The sequence below is a fragment of the Pollicipes pollicipes genome, unplaced genomic scaffold (genome assembly GCF_011947565.3).
Source record: "Pollicipes pollicipes isolate AB1234 unplaced genomic scaffold, Ppol_2.1 Scaffold_7261;HRSCAF=8764_pilon_pilon_pilon, whole genome shotgun sequence".
Taxonomy (NCBI): Eukaryota; Metazoa; Arthropoda; class Thecostraca; order Pollicipedomorpha; family Pollicipedidae; genus Pollicipes; species Pollicipes pollicipes.
In genome coordinates this window covers 43571240-43588210 of record NW_023597054.1, presented here as the reverse complement: position 1 = coordinate 43588210, position 16971 = coordinate 43571240, and the positions used below count along the sequence as shown (strand labels likewise).

Sequence of the window (16971 nt, the reverse complement as noted above, 5' to 3'; positions counted from 1 at the left end):
TTTTGCTGTTGATTTCAGTGGATTCAGTTCTGGCAGCTCGCTCAGCAAATATTGGAGCTTGAGGCAGGTTAATCGCAGTCACAAAACCTATCTTCACGACACAACTCGCGCCATTTTACATGCCAGAATTCAAGAAGACTTGCTTTAAAACCTATATACAGCACACTTTAATACCTATATACAGCACAGCCATTTTACTTAAGATGATGTCCGGCCAAATTGTGATCGCAACGAGCACACAAGTGTCTCTTGCCCTGCCACCCTCCCTTCAACAGCAGGTACTAGTTACAGTCCAATTTCCCACCCTGCCCGCCGTGACCACGGATGCCGAGCTCCCCTGCGGCCGGCCCGTGCCGCGCCGACTGACCAGCGCTCCTGGAACACGAGCGACTCGTCGAGGCTGGCCGAGCGGTCCAGCGAGCTCTGCACCGAGCTGGTGTCCGAGCAGTCGTCCTCGGCGTCGCGCGAGTTGTCACCCCACGGGTCGGCCACCGAGCCCGGCAGCGGCGACGGCAGGTCAGACTTGCGTCGGCCGCGCGGCCCTCGCGGCACGCCGCGCACGTACGTGCCGCTGTCGACGAGGCTCTGTCAGACGCCAGCACGGCCCACCACGCGGAGCGGCGCGGCGGGAGGCCGGGCGACAGGCGGAGAGGCGTGAGCGTCCGCCACGCGCCCCGTCCAGATCTGACGGGCAGTCTCAGTATCCGCCCCCACATGCACCGGCCACTTGGAGACAGTGTAAACCATCTCACACAGACCATCAGCCATCGCCGACAAGACGCAACACAAGCCCACCACGCGCCTGACAAGACCGAGCAGCGCGGCTGACCAGCGAGGTCAGCCCTGCCGGCGGCGGCCGGTGCCGCCAGCCCACCTGCTCAGTCGCTTCAGCTTCAGTCCGATGGTGCGGCGCTGGTCGACCGGACTGACGGTGTCCTTGCGCGGCCGGCCGGGGCCGCGCCGCAGCGCGCCCGGCGACAGATGGCCCACCGGCTGGTGGAACGGGTCACCCTCGTCGCCGGCGGGCGTGGTCGACGCCGAGTCTGCGGCGCGGCGACGGAGGCGTCATGCGCACGGACACGCCGGCTGAGGCGTTTTGGGCGCGGCGCCGAGCACAGCGTCGGTTCGGGCTGGGGTGCCGCGCTCGGCCACCGTGAAATGTTTAAGTTTGAGAATGGCCATCTAGGGAGGTTAGAGGCCTACACGGAAAGGAACGTTGAATTGCACGAGAAACATTTTCAAAACCTTAAAAACTTCGCTAAATCTGACGTACCGATTCCTCCACAAACAAACCCTAATGCACATATTGAAACATGTGCATTAGGGCTATGTGACGCCCCAAAACCAAGGGAGTGGGGTGTTCCAGCATTAGCCTTGCCCATATGTGGTGAGACAACCAAAACGCCACCTGGATCCATGCACAGCAGCCTCTGCCAACAACAAAAGCCTCTGGTCCACCGGGCCCGGCCGGACCGGCGTGCCCGTCGCAAGCGCCAGCCGGCTCCGGCGCCGGCCGTCACCGGCGGCGACCGGCGCGCCGAGCCCGGCACGCACCTAGCTCGGAGGCGGCGGCGTCTGGGATAGCGACACTGATGGCCAGCATGTCGCCGGGCGGCCGGGCCCGGTCCGCGCCACCGCCGCTGCCGCCGCCCGCCGCCGCCGCCGCCGCCGACTGGTCCTCTGACATCCTGCCGACACAGCCTGGCATGGTCAGCTGATGCTTCACCCTTGGGACTATTGCTTACACTGACACACAGTTTACTGAGCAGCAAGAAGCACATTCCCCTAAAGTTATGCTGTGATGTTTTCAAGACATTGCATGCAAACTATTTGGTCAAACAGGATGTTCTTGCAACATTGTTATATTACCACAGTCTCACCATTTAGCTCTCATTAAAATGGGGATGTAAAATCTATGATGTACAAAGAAACCAAGGAACACACATCAGAAATAGGCCCAGATCTTGACCACCTGGCACCAGAATGACACAGTGCTGGCACATTTTCTACTGATGGACAGACAGGCAGTCTCAAGGACCAACAAGTGCTCTCAGAACTTTGTAACCATAGCTGCTAAAGATGTGAAACCAGGCATATGGTGCACAAAAATATGCCATCTACACAACACTAACAAAAATAATCACTTCTGACTCTTATCACCTAGCCACCAGGTCAAGTGAGGCATATTTCACCACTTGTGTGGAGGTTACTGCTATAAGTATGGGGAATTACAAAGACAGTCAGTAAGCCCATTAAAACATTGAACTCTCCGACATAATTACCTTAGCACATATCTCCATTACGCTAGCATATGTCCAGTGACAATTTGAGCCTGCTGTAAGTTCAGGTAGCAGCCTGCCTCATTTAGGGCAGCATGTAAAAGACCTTTCGCAAGCAAGTGTGCAGAAAGAAAATGTCAAATTTGGCAACCACCTGTTACTCATATGAAACAGAAAACAGGTGACTCAGCTGATTTTAAGTGCAGAAACTTTGCATGGGGCATAGAACCTTTCACTTCTAGTTATCAAGCTTAGTATTAGCCCCATAGAGATAAATGAAGAGTCTCTTCAAAAAAGGCTGATCTGACCATTTCACTTCTTGAGATGTTCCTAGCATAGCCCTGTGGCTGACTTAATTGGGAGGGTTTGTCACAGAGCCTTACAAAAACTTCAGGCAAAGGTCAGTACAAAAAGCAATGTTCACTTTGGTGTACAAGTATGCAGGTAAGTGTGGATTACATGAATTGATGCTGGAAGGAAGTGAATAATGAGATGTAATTGAAGGATGCATCTTTGATCTAAAAAAGTATGCTGCAAAATATGTTAATAGATCCAATATATCCAAACATGCCATGGTAGTTAACAAAAGAGTTCTGGACCAGTACAAATGATGTCATTTCTCAAAATTTTTGGCATGACACAGTTACTTCTGCGCTCTCCAATCACCTTATGTCCTATCCAGTACCGACCATGTGATGTTGTCTTTTGCCATGATGTTCCACAATTATTCATGGAAACATGAGGAGACATAATGTATCCCAACCACACCCAGGTCTCATCCTATCTCTGGGACAGCTGTTACTCCATGGCACATCAACACAGCATTACAAGTTGGCAGAAAGCAGTTGCATGTTCAAATAGCAACCCCTTCAAATTCAATGCACCCTACCATCCTTAGCAATTGATTACACATACTGATTTGTGCATGAATGCCTAGACAATTAAACATTGGAGGTACCCATGTAATAATGAATAGCTCAAAAACATGTAATGTTGTTCAGCTTTGTGGAAGAAATCTGGTATCTTGCAGTGTGCTACTCTAGGCGTTCAATGAACATTTTTGAGTTGTGCTACCAATCCTATTACAAAACCTCGCACATGATTGTGAAAGACAAGCACATTCTAATATGTCCAATGATGTCATGATCATGCTGAACCTCTGGCACTGGCATTGTACTTCATGAGATAATCAACCCTTCTATGCAGCTCTATACTAGCCTTTCAAATCATATTTGGCCTTATATCACCAAGGTCTTCCAGGTTAAAGCTGATACTTTGAGACTTAATGTCCCTATAGAGGCATTAACACAATAGACTTGGTAGTTAACAAAGTGTAGGCATCTGCTGATTGGGCATGGTGACCAAGCAGCCTCTGGGTCCTCCTCATTATTTGGGCTTCACAATCCACAGAGCTGCTGAGACTATACTGTGTTGCCTTCATCCCACCCTAGCAGGAAGTGCAGGCACCTCAGGAAATGGGGAATCAAACCTGGGAAATAGAAGAATTTGGAAACCAAACCCACTAGACTGTTCCTCCTGAAAAACTGGGTCCAGAAGCTAGACATCAGTTATTTCCTGCGAGGCTCAACTTCCTGACCCACCTTTGATGTCCTACAAATGTTCCAACATGCAAACTTTGGCAGTGATGTTGACAAGATGCGTGGGGCAGTTGGAATCCTTCCCCACATGAGGAAAAATTTTTGACTTGGAACAGAGATGCCAAAATATAGGATATCACTGGAATCATTATCCCAAGGCTGCAATATATTGAACCACAAAGCAGCAGGGGCTATCCATTTCATCAAAGTCACAACCAGATTTCTAAAATATGGGATCAGATTAATTGAACAAGAGCTTGAACATACTGAAATCAACATGCCAAGCTATCTTCAAATTCCTGATCACCATAAGCCATAGTAAGGTGAGGTCAGATAAGACACTGTAATGCAATACTATGCTTCATGATCAGTGCATAAGCAGTGCATGCATATGTAAGGGAGCATGCAAATTTAAGGCATCTGGGTTGTAGCACTCTATCATTGTAATCCTCTAAGGCCTAACTTGAGGACTAAAACAGAACACACACAATTTGGTGGGCCATAATTCAGATCCCATCAAAATTGCTAATATCACTTGCTGACTGAAAGGCACAGAGCATATGAAATTTGCTTCTAGGGTTGAATGGGAATAGTCAAACCTTGAATAGGAAACTGCTCACGTGACACCACCATTAATATATTTTCAGAGGCATACCTTTGGACTCCACTATCACTGGAGTAAGAGAGCTTGATCAGTCAGCATATTTACTTGCACCTGTGCTTGGAACTGACAAACCCGCGACAGTTCAATGAGCAGTTGCATTGCTCAGAGCTGAACCCCCATCGCTTGCAGCACTTGCAGTGCAGTCAACACAACAAAACCATCATATCGCAAACTACAACCTCAATCGGTGGCATTCCAACACTTTTACGTGATCTCACAACAAAGGTGCTATTGAGGCGCAGCGTCGCGCATCCTTCGTCTTCGATCAATTACTCAATCCAAGGCTGGTAAAATCACGAAGCCCACTTAAATCCGTCAGCTGAGCACTCCCAACCATGCGGATGGCTCTAAGAATTATGAGTCTAACTTACTTATTTTAATTAACTGTTGAAGTCCGTAAAATTGCGAATAAAATGTAATTTGCGTCTGAATTTCCATTGTGTAAGATTCTGGTGGGTATCTAAGACTATGCGGCTATGGTTTTCCAACATTTTACTCGAATGAGCTACGTATGGATAAAAAGTGTAATTTGCCAGGTAGTACTTAAGTCCAAAAGTTTGAGAATAAGTGGAACTGATATTGAAGCTGTATTTTTCCTTTTTTAATCGTATGTTGCAAAAATATTTTCCTGCCCCTTACCCCCCGCCCCCCCCCCCCCCCCCCATTCCCATCTCCCTCAAGCTCTCCTGCAGCGCTATGCCCTTCTTGTCAAGGCCAGAGGGTGGTCGGTGGAGGTCGTGTCGGAGCCGATTGCAGAGGGGTTCTGGGGTGAGTGTGTGAGGCTTGGCATCGAGCGGTTAGCGGGGGTATCAGCGGTGTCTTTCTTCCTTTGCGTTGCATTCCACGCGGCTCCGTTTAGTGTGGTAGATCCTGTCCCACTTGTCCTGCTTGCCATGATAGCTGCATGTTTTATGATGTTCCAAGGGGTGCATTTGTGTTTCAAAGGCATCATATCAATGGAGTATCACACTGCTGTCCGAAGTAATTTACAGTAATATGAGTTCAGTGGAATTTTTGGCACTAGAAGTATTGCGTAGTGTGTGAACTTACATCTATTTTTGCTGTCCCAAGGACTGATTTGTGGTATTGCCATACAATTCCTCACACATCACAATTTTTGACATACAGGTGTCAAATGTCATAGAAATCAGTCAATATGATAGTTAAAATGGATGAACCTTTGAAATTCTAATATGTTGACACTCACAGGCAAAGGGGTAGCAGTATGTAAAAGTAATAGCTGCCGTATATACTGGTACTGCAATGGCCTGTGCAGATATTGCTCACTGCCTGCCTTTGGTTATAACAAATGTGATTGACCAAAAGTTGAAATGCCCAGTGGTTCAGGTCTGCCATCCTATTCACTTGGCCTGGGTCCTCCAGGTCAATCCATGATTGGCCCTGGCTGGGATGGTTGTAACTCCTGTTCAGTCCATATCTCATAAGAAAAATATGCTGAGAGTAGTAACATAAAAGCACATTAAAAATCAATTTGTTTTTCCAGCATGACTGTTGTTATGTGCCAATCAATCTGATTTCATTAGCTCCATGGGTAATGCCAAGTCTGAAAATAATCATGACCAACAGTGCATGGCTTCACAAAGCCATGTGATGTGAAGCTGTTTAGTTTTATGGCACAGTTTATACCAAATCAACATTTCTTAGTTTTCCACACATGAATTTAGTCTTACTAGCTCCAGTGCTTTGGAGAAACCCCTGGTCAAACTTGCTTGCTGGATCAGAAGTCAGGCTACCAACAAACTGAGCTGTGAGGGCAGAGAAACCAAACTCACAGGACAGGTATAATCTCCTTCGCTGTGTTACTTATGAAATGGTGCTTCAAGATGGATCTGCACACCCATTACATGATGGCCTGAACATTTTTCATAGGAAACTCTGAATTTTCCAGGACTTGTTTCAGATCTAAGGGGAAGGCTTTTGCCCAGTTTCCTATGCTCCAGCATGGCAGATGATGACCATGCTTCTGGAAAGGGACCTTGTGCATTCTCATTCAAGAAAGGAAAGCAGAAATTCAGAGCCAGAAAGAGGCAGGCATCAGATGAGCACAGTAAGTTAAAATCCTTATTCTTGAAACCAAATGTCCCCCCCCCCCCATTTCCTTTATCACAAAATGCAGCATTTTAAGCACTGTTATCATCCAGTTTAGCTCATTATGGATGCATCACAATGCACATCTGCTACCTTATTACAAGTGATGATTTTTTAGGACACCAGGGAAGGTGTAAAAGGGGTGATATTGTCACAGTATCACATTGTTCATGCTATCTCAGCAGACTGTGAAGTCCCTTGACTGGAAATGATTTGCCATGATTCCTATCTTCTGAAACAGTGCAAAGATTTAGTAAAAAACAGTATAGTTTATTACTGAATAGCTTTTTAATGTATCCATGTCTATCACAATATTGTGGCATGTTGAGTGGCCACCTTTTGAGGTCTGTCCTCAATATCTCTCAAAAGTTAAGGCTGCTCCCAGTTTTGGCAAATGGGCAATTTTTCTGATGTTATAACACACTCCAGATGGATAATTACTTCAAGTTGCATTGTCATTTGTCCCTGATGCATTTGGATCTGTGAAACCAAATGTCACTGAGAATGTGCTTGCCATGCTTGAGAGCTGTGAAGTAGAATATGTGCCTGTGTTTTGGCACATCTCTAGAGAACCTTATTTACATGTTTGGCATCTGGTACACCAGAATTTGGATACATGATTCATGTCATGTTTATCTGGTGGGCATACAGTGTCCAAATATGTTAACTGGCATCTGTTTTTACAGGCAGTGATGACGATACAAAGGTTTTGAAAATTGAGAAGAAGACTGCTAGAAATCCGATGTTTCAGACGGTAGGTGAAATATTTTGAAAGGTTTTGTTTATTTAGATGCTTGGTAGTACAGACTTAATAAAGTTTGCATGGATTTCCTTAAGATATAAATGTTTTGATTTAATGGGTTTAAGCATGGAAATGCTGGGTGAAAGACCATCCATGCTATAAAATGATGGCAAGTATAATGTCTGAAAAGATCATGTTTGTTTTCCCCTCTGATTGGGCTAGAGGTACAGAGTGAAGACAGACATGTTGCTTATCATGAGAAGGGCCTATCCATAGTTCAGGTTAATGTTTTGAAACTTAAGAAATGACCTTAACATGATTTTGCAACCATACCTTAGTGTAACATAGAGCTTTTCAGCACTTCCCCTTTTATGCATCAGTTATACTTCATAAAAATCCTCCCCCCCCCCTTGCATAATGTAAGGTATGGACAGTCCCTGATGGGTTCATGTTTGTGGAGCTTTTTGCATTCAGGCCATTATATCGGTCTTAGAAATGACCTCCGTTTTTGAAGTGTCCCCAAATCCAGAAACCTGTATCTTTCAGGTCATCGCAATGTAGTGCATGGTTATGGAGAAAAAGATAAAGTTACTTTTTAGGCAAACTGGGGTTACAAAGATCTGCAGGCAATGAACCATGCTGTAGTTACGCATCTGTGAGGCCCTGGGCTGTGCCACATTATTGGTTTTCCTGTCATGTTTAAAGGAGACCGATTTTGCCAGAATGCATTTGATGTTAATTGTTTAGGTTGTTAATGGTCTTAGCAACAGGCAGGTTTTGCAGATGCCATTACATACCTCTGCATCAGATTAAATTTTTAGTTGAATTGTAGCTATTGAAGTAGGCACTGAAGTTTCCGCGAGGCAGTCGGTTTAACGCTGCGTCATTTTGTCATATTTTCAGTCCAAAACTGCGAAGGCCGCCGGGACACCGAGGGGTGAGGTGGACAATGCCTCTTCAAGTGATGAGGACAAGGTGGGAGTATCCTATAGGTAGGTGTTCTCTTACAGCATACGGTTGGCCGCGAGGGTAGTTGATTAAGCTTTTAAATTAGTGTCTTGCATTTAACCAAATGTGTATGTGTGCTTGCATGTCATCCAGTCCTTACCTAGATTGTGGTTCATCCATTAGTCATGCCACGCTATTTTTCAAGTATCACCACAGCAAGCACGTACGTTTTTCACCCTATGATGCGGCCTCTATAGGCTGCGTATCACGCTAGTCGTGGCCCGTGCGGGCGGGTCGTGTCGTCCCGTGCCGTGCCATACCATACCGGCCGTGCCACGCCGTGTTGTGCTGTGCTGCGCTTTGTCATGTTCTTCCGTGTTGTACTGTACCGTGCCGTGCTGTCACACCCGACGTTCGCCATGGCAGTGCGTGCGCGTGCATCTGTGCGCCGTTTTGCGGTCAGGTCGAAGCGGACGGCGGCGCGCGAGGGCCCGCATGACATGGGCGCCACGGCCACGGTCGAGATCGACACGGAGCGCGACCGCGACGACCAGGCCATCTTCGAGCGCGCCATGGCCGTCAACAAGGTAGGCTGATCAACAGGGTCGACGAGCGGCCGGGGCTGGGCCCCCGGGCACCTGGCGTTAGGCGACGGGGTGCGGCTGCGGAGCCAGACCTGGGGTGGCGTCGTGACAGCTTTTTTGCAGAGCGCAGTGCCAGGTGTGATGTGGTCAATATGGAGCCTTTTCATGCGGCCGATGTGTGAGTTTCTTACTCTCAAGACTAAGTTTTGGTTTTTGTGAACCGACGGGTGTCAAGTTTGTACTGCAATGCCTTGAATCGATGACATTAATGCCAGCTGTGCTGAAAACCAGCGTATTCAGCAGCGAATTTTTCAACTGGGCCCTTACCATGTTGCCATTAGCACCCATTTACTGTTCTACCCGGAAGCCTAGCTGGCCTGATAGTCCAGCTACATGTGATGCCCGCGGCCGATGTTCTGTTCCTCCGCTGACGCCGCCCGCGCCGCCAGGAACTGGAGGGCAAGGCGGACGACAAGGTGTACCGGGGCCAGGCGAACTACGCCCAGTACATCTCCAAGCGCGACACGCCGCAGGGCAACGCGAGCAGCGGCGGCGTGCGGCACGGCCCCATCCGCGCGCCCTCCAACATCCGATCCACCGTCCGCTGGGACTACGCGCCCGACATCTGCAAGGACTTCAAGGAGACGGGCTTCTGCGGCTTCGGAGGTGGGTGCTATGGCCTCGTGACGTTCTGGTTCCATGGCGGCTGCTGGGGTTCGAGACCGGCTTCTGCGGCTTCGGAGGTGGGTGCTATGGCCTCTTGACGTTCTGGTTCCACGGCGGCTGCTGGGGGTTCGGGACCGGCTTCTGCGGCTTCGGAGGCGGGTGCTATGGCCTCTTGACGTTCTGGTTCCACGGCGGCTGCAGGGGGTTCGGGACCGGCTTCTGCGGCTTTAGAGGTGGGTGCTTTGGCCTCTTGACATTCTGGTTCCACGGCGGCTGCAGGGGTTCGGGACCGGCTTCTTCGGCTTCGGAGGTGGGTGCTATGGCCTCCTGACGTTCTGGTTCCACGGCGGCTGCTGGGGGTTCGGGACCGGCTTCTGCGGCTTTAGAGGTGAGCGTCATGACCTCCTGACGCGGCCGGTTGCGCGGCAAACGCTGGTGGATTGCGCGAGGCCAGTAATGTCCACCGCGCTGCGGCACCTGTGTGCATTAAAACATTCTGGGAGTGGCATCCGTGGTAGTTGTTATCGCCAGGCGTTTGTGGCCACTTGTGACGTCGCCTTGAGACCCGCTCGCACTGCTGATGTCGTGATCGGCGACCGTCGCAGCGGTCTGTGCCGGTCAAACCGGGGAGCCACAGCCCAGTGCTCGAACTTAATTGTGCAGTGACACAATTCTAGGAATAATGCTAAATCAGTCAGAATCAGCAGATCTTCGGTTAGCTTTTTCCGAGGTACGCACTACTCATGCCGAAGCTTACGAAAACTTTAGGAGTAACCACTTGGGCCTATTCAGCATCAGAGCCTAAAGCTGTTGGACCCAAGAGCTGGTAGTCAGACGGTGCGTGTAACGCCGCGCAGTAACGAATCCAGATAGTTGTAATCCAATTTCATTGCACTTCTCACTTACCATCGTCTGCAAATTTTCGTCACAGCCGGATTGCTTTGCTTTGCTTTGCTGTTTGCATTGGCAAGGCCCACGTGTCTCTCCATTGGCATGTCCATGCCTGTTACACTTGCGGACTATTGGAACCAGACCCAGCACGTTCCGGGTCGGCCGACGGTCACGGCCACGGCGCGGCGCCAGCGGCCGGCCACGGCGCGGCGCCAGCGGGCCGGCCACGGCGCGGCGCCAGCGGGCCGGCCACGGCGCGGCGCCAGCGGGGCCGGCTACTGTGCGGCGCCAGCAGGCCGGCCACGCCGCGGCGCCAGTAGGTCGGCCACACCGCGGCGCCAGCAGGCCGGCCACGCCGCGGCGCCAGTAGGTCGGCCACACCGCGGCGCCAGCAGGCCGGCCACGCCGCGGCGCCAGTGGGCCGGCTACTGCGCGGCGGCAGCAGTACCGCTGGCCGGCTACCACTGGCGCCGGCCACGCCGCGGCGCCAGTGGCCGGCCTTTGCGCCCAGCGGGCCCTGTGCCGCCAACGAGGTGTTGATTTATGGATTTGCTTCACTCTAGTTTTGAGCGCGTACTTATCCGCAAGTTGAAGGGTTTCGGTTCACGTTAGAGATTCTTGATGACCACCATCCTGGAGGGCCTGGGGCCTGGGGGGGGGGCGTTATCCATGGAGCCATGGGGCCGATGGGGCCCTCAGGGACGAGCCCAGCACGCGCCGGTCAGGCCTGGCGGCGGCGGCCCGCTCGTCGCTGCCGACGGCTGACCATCGCCCGTTGTGGGCATAAGTGTTATGCCCGAGGGCTCATCGCTACTGTTTGGATTTCGGGCGGGCCCTTGGAGTGAGTGGTTCGCTTCACTCCTCTGGCGCCCGCGCAGGTATTATGTGGAAGATGAGTGCCGGCTGGTCGCCAGTCGCACTCCTCCACTGAAGCCCATGCAGGCATTATGTGATAGATGAGTGCCGGCTGGTCGCCAGTTGCACTCCTCCACCGACGCCCGTGCAGGTTTTATGTGATAGATGAGTGCCGGTTCCGGCACGTCCCTTTCATGTGACGGGGATCGCGATTATATCGCATAGCGTGGCTCAGAATAGCCTCATTCTGAATTCATGGTATGCCATTTCGCACGACAAGCGATTGCCAAGCGCCACCGTTAATAGATTCATCGCTTCTATCCGTTGCCACAGATGCTGAACGAACTAGTCGCGTTAATTTTAACATCGTTCGAAAGGTGTTGAGAGAACCATATCATGACATCGTGAGCGCCAACAGCTCTGTCACGCTAGTGAACCTGACTCGAGCATTTAAGTGACTCACCGCAAAGCCGTTTGTCTGATGTCGAGATCTGCGTTCGGCCTGTTTAAATGGACAGACATGGCCACTGTTGGCGTTGTTGCATCACTTGTCACATGTGGTAGCGACTGCAAGTGGTCGTGAAACTGTTTATGAAGGCATGTAGTTAAATCAATGACAATCGAAATTCACTTTGGAGATGTGCTTGTGATATGCTTGCACCAGATGATAGAGCTATGAATCGGGTGTGCGAGATGCTGTGAGTTGTTACGTCTGTTTGAATTAAGTTTCCATTGGCATTCAGCCGTCCAATGACTTTCGATTTCGATATGTCTAGTGAAAAAGGAAACCAACGACCGAAGTTGTTTCGACTTTATGGATGTCTGGGTGCTGTTAACTTACGGATATTGCCGGTGGGTAAAACAGTACAGTAAAGCAAATCAGTACCGCGGACGAGTGTGGTTTCTGGCGTGTGATTTGACGTCCCCCCAAAAAAATTTCGGGTTGTGAAACAAAAGGTGTCACTTTCCGATGTTTTCCAAGTTTTCCAAGTTTTCGTAACTGTTTTTACGCTGCAATTTTGACACGTTTTGACTTTCGCGTGGGTGAATTGGAGTTAGTGCCATCGGCTTGCAGTGCCGTATTTGATTCCATTAAGGCAAAATAGTTTGCAATCGAATTGTAACGGACAGAGCGAATGGCAGTTGAAATAAATGACGTCAGGAATAGATCCCCAACGGTCCACGTATGGAGCATGTAAATCCGGAACAGCTCCAAGTTGGCCAGGATTTCTGTAATTGGCTGTGGCACGTGCCGCTGCCTCGCATCAGGGACGATTAGTGACGCAGCGCAACGTTGAGCGTCGTGGTCCGAAGAACAAGTCTTACGCATCTGCAGACGGCATTTCTGTGTCAATTGACCCATTATTTTAGCTGTGGAGATCATTTGTGTTCGTTGATCCTGTCCTAATGCTCGTTATCATTCAAAGGAGACTGTTTACTCTGGCAACAATGTTTTATGATAACGTAATGAAGCAGATGTTCCTCACCGCGTGATGCCCGCACCACGTATGACAGTGATGCACCATTGCCATCCTTGGCGACAGGCCCCGCCCTGAGGGCGTGTTCAGGTCGGTTGGGACTACTCACTACAAGCAGCGACATTTCCCAGACTCCTGCATCTTCATGCACGACCGCACCGACTACAAGTTTGGCTGGCAGCTGGAGCGGGAGATGGACAACAACACGTACGGCGCCAGCAACGACGAGAACTACGAGATCAGCGACGATGAGGACAACCTGCCGTTTCGCTGCTTCATATGTCGCGAGTCTTTCAAAGAGCCGGTCGTCACGAAGTGAGTGTCCATGGCGCGTATGATGGGATGCCCTCGCAAAATGGACTGTGGGGAGGGGAGGGGGTAGTTTGAATCATGGATATTAGAAAGCGTTATCCTTGAAGGGATTATTCGCTTGTATTTTAAAGGTGAGAGTTAATGATGTTTTAGAGAACTGGGAGCTAGTGATATTTTGCAGGAATGGTGGTTATGTAGAATTACAGCTAGTATCGCTCACCCTAGCGATTTTTGAAACATGGTTTTGAGCGGCGCGTTGACTTGCGTCTTAGATGGGCACGCACATAACGAGTGACTGACGATAGGAGACAAACTTCCCCGTAACGAACGAAATTGTCGGCACAGGTCAGCTCCTGGGAGCAGCAATGCCTCATGCTCGTGTGTGACAGCGGGCGACGTACCGCGGGTGGAGAACATTTAGCGTTCAGCGCTAGTTTCACTATCATGTTTTTGAGGTGCTCGGCTTAATTTGAAGCAATGTCTGCTTCCTTAGCCTGGAACAGGGCATGTGGCTGCTGTCCCGGTGCCAAGCTGCGACAAAGGGTAATCGGACGCGCGACCACGGATGCGCCCGTGGAAAAGACAACGTGTTTGGGTATTGGGTGGTTGGTTAGTGGTACGAATGCAAAAATGCGATTTGCATAAATGGGCAGATGTCATGCAAATATTCGTGAGCAGGTGTGATAGCGACAGGAAATTGGCACGCTGCTCCTGGGAATGGCACGTGCGAAAGTATGGGCCTAAGCTGGACGCCGCACGTGTCACCACTACCAATATGGAGTGGTTCGCCGTGCGGGCTGGCTATCTTTCAGCATATTTTTCCGAAAACTTTTTTGGCTAGAACATGGTCAGATTTGGTTGATATTACCAGTTACGGTAAATAATTTCGTAACACCCGCCAAAGCACTATCAACTTGGATTTCTGCTGCGCATGAATGTTTCCAAGCACCCGAGATGTTCTTGGAAGCAAACTTGTCGAAATGCCGCCGCTATCATTGGCCATTAAATACTGGTTCTGTGATTTGTTAAGTTGGGTATCGTGAGCAAACGACCCATGCCCACGAGTTGTAGAATGTCACCGGCCCAAGCAAGGTGCAAACTTATCGGAGTAAAGTGAACCAACCTCCAACTGATCCGTAGAACGACCAAGCGGGATGTGACAAAGGCGTAGGACGGGCTGGTCTTCCTGGTGTTCACCGTCTTTGGTAGCAGCACCCATCATACCCCACGGGACTGTCGACATCCCTCGTGCCGTTCCATCGTGAGGGTGTGCCGCGCGGGACTGTGATGCGTATCGTCATGTGGTGATCACGGTGTCCTTTCCCAGGTGTAAACACTACTTCTGCGAAGGCTGTGCGTTGAAGGAGTACAAGAAATCAAAGCGCTGCTTCGTCTGTGGTGTGCAAACTCACGGAGTATTCAATGTCGCCAAAGAGCTCATCGACAAACTCAAGGGGTCTGAGTCTAAACAGAACGTGAGCAGTGACGGTGATGGAGAGGATGTGTGACGATTGAACAGCGGATGGCGACGTGACTGATGGGGGTTATGAATTGTGATGAATGTCATTGAACGAGGTTTAAGGCTTGTCGCGCATCCTGTACTGATGTTAGATGTTGTCACAGAGGCCTGGTGTCGGGGTCATTTACCATCAGACATCAGTGCTGCACGGTTTGTTTGTCTTTTCATGAAGGTTAGACATGCGGTCTGTCTATGAAGAATGTCTGTGTTTCCTCGTTCTTTCGAGGAGTTGGGTCGTGTATGTTCCTACTGTCTTACGCCTGCTGTACATCATACCGGGGTAGAATGTACACATGTATGACAAATGTTGAATGTGAATGGCCACATCATGCGTAACTGGGCTGATGCAAGCATGTGGGTTTACAAAAACTCGCATGGTGTACAAACGCATTTTCGTCGTCCGACTTGCACTGGAAGGAAAACATCCGCCAAAAACAGATCCGGTTCGTTTTCTGCTCGTGTACTAGACGCATGTGAAAGGGAAAAGAATGCCCGCCAATGATCTAGTTGTTTTGGCGCGCTGCGTACTTGCGCGTTGTTTGTACTTCAAGAATGTTGGTTCGTAACTGAGACACATTCATTGTACACAACCCCACGCTTCATATGTTGCAGGTATGAATGCATGACATGCTCCTAAAGTGGTGCATATCACGCAACTTTCATAGGCTGCATGATAAGCCTACCATAGCAGCAAATTCTTGGTCATTAATGACATTTTCGTTAACCGTATGGCAGAGCACCTGGGGCCAGCCTCGATTTGGCCTGAGTGGGTCGTCTTGTCTTGACTTGCACCAGGCATTCTGTCCTGTCATAAAGTTTGTACACGCTGGACCGGCGGCATCGAACGAGTTTGTACACGCATCGAAGTTTGTACACGCCGGACCCTTGCTGCAGCCGACACGCGCCCGCTGCGAGTGTCTCACGAGGGTTGCGGGTTGGGGTCACGACAAGTCCGTGTCTGCGCGGGTCCGGGATCGGCTCCCGAGACGCTGCCCTTTGGGAGGCCGGCTGCGGCTGTGTCTGCCAGGGCGCGGAGGCGTGACCGAAGCCGTGCAGTGGCCAGTCGGGTCCGCCGGGAGCCGGCTGCCTGGGATATAGCGCAGCAGGTAACCATGGTGACTAACCGCTCGCAGTTTATCGACCAGCAGCCGAATGTCTGCTGCCCGCCGGCGCTCGCCGACCGGTGCAGGGCGGAGCGGTCCAATACCGCGCCCGTATAGAGGGTCCAACGCCGCGGCCGTGTGGAGGGTCTAACACTATGTCCATATAGAGTGGCCCAACTCCGCACCCGTATAGAGGGTTCGACACCGCGTGCGAGTAGCGTACGGATTGCCTTCACGGCGGACTGGTGGTTTATGACTGACGCCATCCAATCGCGGTGATTCAGTGAGTTTGCCGCCGTGGGGCAGTGTCACGGACATGGCCGTCCGCCGGGTCTGGCTGTAGTCACAGTCGGCGGCCATGTGTGTGTGGCTCGCGCGTCTGACTGGTGCAGGCACACGATCAGGCCGACGGTCGTCCCAGCTCGGTGTGCGGTGTTTGCATGGTGCTGCGTCGCGGGAGTGATGAAGTCAGGTGATTAAACGGCAAGAGGGCTATTTCCAGCAGCTCATACCAGGAGATTTCGCTGCATGCGCGCGCTGCCTATACAGAGCTCAGCGAGAAATAGACCCGGCGGACGCCTGCCTCCGGTGAGGGGCTGCACGCTTACCATTAAAATATAGCTGCTCGCTCGGCGGACGTGAAGTGTAGCAGTCAGCCTTGGGTTTGGGACCCGTTTCGAGAAGCCTGGAACGCTGGTAATTTTTGGAATTGACGTAAACCTAATCTGAAACGTGCTTCGACAGTGTCTATGCTTGAGGTTCACACACGCGCAATACCGTCGTGGCGTGTGCGAAGCTAGCAGTAGTTCGGTATTCATACCCGGCGGCGCCCCCTACGATTTTAATGAGACCAACGATAGCCCAAGGCGCACTGACACATTGCGCAGTCTTTTTGTTGGTCACCATACGGTTTGACTCCCAGGGTTCACAACGGATAATCGTTAAATGTTGACCAACATGATGTATGTTATACGCAGTCCGATCCGGAACGTTTTGCACATTCTAAACAAATGTCTTCAACATACTCGTCCAACAAGCAGATCGAAAGATGTTCATTTTCTTGCACGCTGATCAGTTTTTCGCCTGATGATTTGTTTTCCCACTAACCGGTGCAGGGCCCAGCGAACCAGCAATTCGTAACCCTTTCTATTTTTGATAGCTACGAGTATGTATCAAATAAACTGCCGGCGCGATTCATGTCAGTGCTTCGTTGGACTCCTATA

At 50.6% G+C, this 16971-nt stretch overlaps 2 protein-coding genes across 4 annotated transcripts in view; one reads left to right on the top strand and one right to left on the bottom strand.

Moving 5' to 3' along the window:
• Window positions 1–4771, bottom strand: part of LOC119111481 (histone-lysine N-methyltransferase 2C-like) — a 49562-nt gene extending 44791 nt beyond the window's left edge. The window contains 5 exon segments of the mRNA XM_037235298.1: window positions 368–511; window positions 548–571; window positions 875–1043; window positions 1555–1688; window positions 4533–4771. Coding sequence (XP_037091193.1) covers window positions 368–511; window positions 548–571; window positions 875–1043; window positions 1555–1687 — 470 coding nt within the window. The 5' untranslated portion in view covers window position 1688; window positions 4533–4771.
• A 513-nt stretch (window positions 4772–5284) lies between these two features.
• Window positions 5285–15147, top strand: LOC119112806 (E3 ubiquitin-protein ligase RNF113A). Of its 3 annotated transcripts, none has more exons than XM_037237092.1 (8): window positions 5285–5309; window positions 6463–6609; window positions 7337–7404; window positions 8296–8384; window positions 8804–8927; window positions 9374–9590; window positions 12946–13129; window positions 14454–15147. In XM_037237092.1, exons 2-8 carry the CDS (start codon window positions 6504–6506, stop codon window positions 14632–14634), a joined length of 969 nt encoding a protein of 322 aa, XP_037092987.1. In that variant the 5' UTR covers window positions 5285–5309; window positions 6463–6503; the 3' UTR covers window positions 14635–15147. The 3 variants fall into 3 exon arrangements, with proteins under 3 accessions (XP_037092987.1, XP_037092986.1, XP_037092988.1); XM_037237091.1 differs by having other exon boundaries at window positions 5290–5309; window positions 6451–6609; XM_037237093.1 differs by lacking the exon at window positions 5285–5309 and adding an exon at window positions 6267–6341.
• The last annotated feature ends 1824 nt before the right edge of the window (window positions 15148–16971 follow it).

Bases quoted from the DNA above. Each gene is read 5' to 3' on its own strand.
- LOC119112806 (XM_037237092.1), top strand. From the start codon at position 6,504: ATGGCAGATGATGACCATGCTTCTGGAAAGGGACCTTGTGCATTCTCA. The intron at 6,610-7,336 runs GTAAGTTAAAAT...CTGTTTTTACAG, and splicing joins GCAGGCATCAGATGAGCACA to GCAGTGATGACGATACAAAG. The intron at 7,405-8,295 runs GTAGGTGAAATA...TCATATTTTCAG, and splicing joins GAAATCCGATGTTTCAGACG to TCCAAAACTGCGAAGGCCGC.